The sequence below is a fragment of the Rhagoletis pomonella genome, unplaced genomic scaffold (genome assembly GCF_013731165.1).
Source record: "Rhagoletis pomonella isolate Grant_MI unplaced genomic scaffold, Rhpom_1.0 Rhpom_scaffold_00002, whole genome shotgun sequence".
NCBI lineage: Eukaryota > Metazoa > Arthropoda > Insecta > Diptera > Tephritidae > Rhagoletis > Rhagoletis pomonella.
Window position 1 is genome coordinate 86,993,374 of NW_023458556.1, and position 2,803 is coordinate 86,996,176.

Genomic DNA, 2,803 nt, shown 5'->3' on the forward strand with positions numbered 1-2,803 from the left:
TAATGAATCCTTTAACGCAAAAGATAAAGTCAAGTATCATTTCGCGCAGCCCTTTATCTTATCGTTAATCTCAAACTCATCTATTTTCAAGAAAATTTTAATTGTTCTCTTGATAATTGCACTGGCCTATAGTCAAAAGATGTAAAGAACAATATTAATATTGCTGGCGTGAATTTAGATCGCTAGTTCCAAATATTCTAATCCTTTTTTAATATTAGCTATAGTTTGCGATTTTTAGCAAATTTAGGAACAATTTCGGTAGCTCTAATAGAATAGCCATTATTTTCCATCATCGCGGAAAAATTTTGTTTATGCAAATTAGTATGGAAACACTGAACAGGCACAACTTCTAGACACACTAATTGGTTTACTTATGTTTATGCATACAATATAAAAATTGCAAATATAAGAAAATGATAAAAAATTTTGTTCAAGATTTTTTTTTATTTTAAATAATTTGTTTATAATATGAACTATTTTAGTCATATTATCAAAAATCAGTAACATTAAGTCTCGCCTTCAATTTGTTAATTATTACGCACCGATCGAGTAACATTTACCAAAGTTATATCGAAAAACTTAAGTGGATTTCCAGTTTTTTTCTAAAAAAATCTCTCTTCAATTGTATAAATACCCTTTAAATAAAAGAACCGGATTACAGAAAACTGTGCAAGCGAGTGAGTTTTTTCGTTCAAGCTGAATGCAAAGCAATATCGTCCAATTGGAGAGTCCGCAAAAGGATTTCCCAGGATATGTTAAAGACTATTGCATTTACTTACAGACACTTTCACATAATGGAATTAACTAAAATATTTATGTATATCTAAACACTTATTGCACGTCCCCTACTTTCATATAATGGCAAAGTTAGAAACCGCGAAAAATGTGCTTCTGCGGCGACTAATGAAACCATTCCGCACCAGTTTTCAAGACTGCGAAAATGGACTTAAAATGGGCGTTTCTCACCCTAATTATAATGTATGTAAATACTTATATGTTTGAAACTACTATTAACTTGTCGAACGATTCCTAATCTTTGACAATACATTCATTCACCACGATCTTGAAAACTGACCAAATCGGCGTGACCAAGTCCATGGTCATTTTAATATTAAAAGGTTTGAAATAAATCTCGTCTCACTTTTTTGTATTTTTCACTTGGTTGCTGAAGTAATGAAGAATTGAAAATTCATAAGGGCAAATCATAGTTTTCTTATTTTTTATTTTAATATCTTAAAAACGTGTAGACTTATTGAAAAATGATAAATGAACGTGAGGCTCTAAATTTAATAGCCCTTAATTTGATATATCGTCATGTTTATAACAATAACGCATTCCATAGATATTACAAGCCAAAGTTTTATTTTCAAAATTCATACACTTTGATTCAATTGCGCGGGCTAAAGATAAGTTTTAAATTAGTCTTTCGTGGCCAATAACAATTGGCCGAGACCTAAGACATCATAATATTACTATTACAATGCGGTCAAATGACTTTTATTTTCCCCCATACAAAATCGACCCAGCCTAATGTACTTATTTGTATTTTAATCTAAAATAAATTCGTAAACTTACTGTTTAACTTTCTCTAGAGTGGCAACATTTATTCTTTTTTCCTTTGAAATTGGAGGCATTCTCTAATATTCACTTGCACATCTGCAGTTTTTCGGTTTGCCTACAGTTAGGCGCAAACTTTAAAGAAATTGCATGTCAATGTCACTCAAGTAAATATGTGTTGTAACCAGCGTTGCCATAAGTGAAGATTTATCTTCAAAATGAAGATTTCCTTGGATCTTTTTTGTTATAAATCTTCGAATGAAGATTTTTCAGATATCCAAAAATTGCACTGAAAAAATCTTCAAAATGAAGATTTTTATATTGGCAAAAAGATTTTTCTTTTATGTCGACTACATACTACGTTTTCGAAAAAGTACTATACAACTCTAAAATTTTTGTCAGTGTACTCTAAGTGAAATTTTTCATGCTGCACGCCCTGTATTAAAAACGTCAATATGGGTAGTAACTTCACTTTAACCAAATGACAGGTGTCAAGTGCGATGCCATTTTGAATAACGAACACTAAGAAATGGAAAAGTTTATAACAATCACGAGGAAAAGAAAAGGTAATTATGTTTAGCAAGTTTACCTGTTATATTTAGTAGTGTATATACTCAATGAAAGTATTATGAATATATTGTGAATGTGATTTCCTATTTTAGAAGAAACTTCTGCAAATACCGAAGGAGGGATTGAACGAGACGCTGCCGCTGAGGAATACGTAGAGGTAGATTTTTCATAAAAAGAAAAAATACGCCTTGTTGACTGTAGTTTTGTTTATAAAGCGATCTAAAACAAAGAGGAGATCTTTTAACGCACATTGGGGAGATGATGAAGAATTTAAGAAGTGGTTAATAACAGGAGCGCACGGCTTACCGCGTTGTAAAGTATGTGGCGTCGATCTTAAAGCATCTGGAGGAAAAAAGGATTTAACTGCGCATGCAAAACCACCAAACATATTGAAAATTCAAATGCAGTTAATATACACAAGGGAAGCAAAGAAATTATAGAAGGCATTCCGCGAGCAACGTTTTTTGCTGAAATAAAAGTTGCGGCTTTTTGTGCAGAGCATAATATAGCCTTCACCAGCATGGATCATCTTTCACCTCTTATAAATAACACATTTTTAGAGTCGAAAGCGGCACAAAACTTCGCTTGTCGGCGTACAAAAACAACAGCTTTAATAAAAAATGTACTGGGGAAATCACAGCTGGACCACCTTCTGCAAAATATGCGTTGTAAACAT

General features: G+C 32.3%; 1 protein-coding gene across 1 annotated transcript; it reads left to right on the plus strand.

Annotated features, from left to right (window-relative positions):
- The first annotated feature begins 1,751 nt into the window (after positions 1-1,751).
- On the plus strand, positions 1,752-2,567 carry LOC118755685. Its single transcript, XM_036490513.1, has 3 exons — positions 1,752-2,123; positions 2,220-2,284; positions 2,343-2,567. Exons 1-3 carry the CDS (start codon positions 2,087-2,089, stop codon positions 2,565-2,567), a joined length of 327 nt encoding a protein of 108 aa, XP_036346406.1. The 5' UTR covers positions 1,752-2,086.
- Positions 2,568-2,803: the final 236 nt, after the last annotated feature.

Excerpts from the sequence above, each read along its gene's own strand:
- LOC118755685 (XM_036490513.1), top strand. The coding sequence starts at position 2,087 with ATGGAAAAGTTTATAACAATCACGAGGAAAAGAAAAG. Across the intron at positions 2,124-2,219 it reads AATCACGAGGAAAAGAAAAG|AAGAAACTTCTGCAAATACC; the intron begins GTAATTATGTTT and ends TTCCTATTTTAG. Across the intron at positions 2,285-2,342 it reads CCGCTGAGGAATACGTAGAG|CGATCTAAAACAAAGAGGAG; the intron begins GTAGATTTTTCA and ends TTGTTTATAAAG.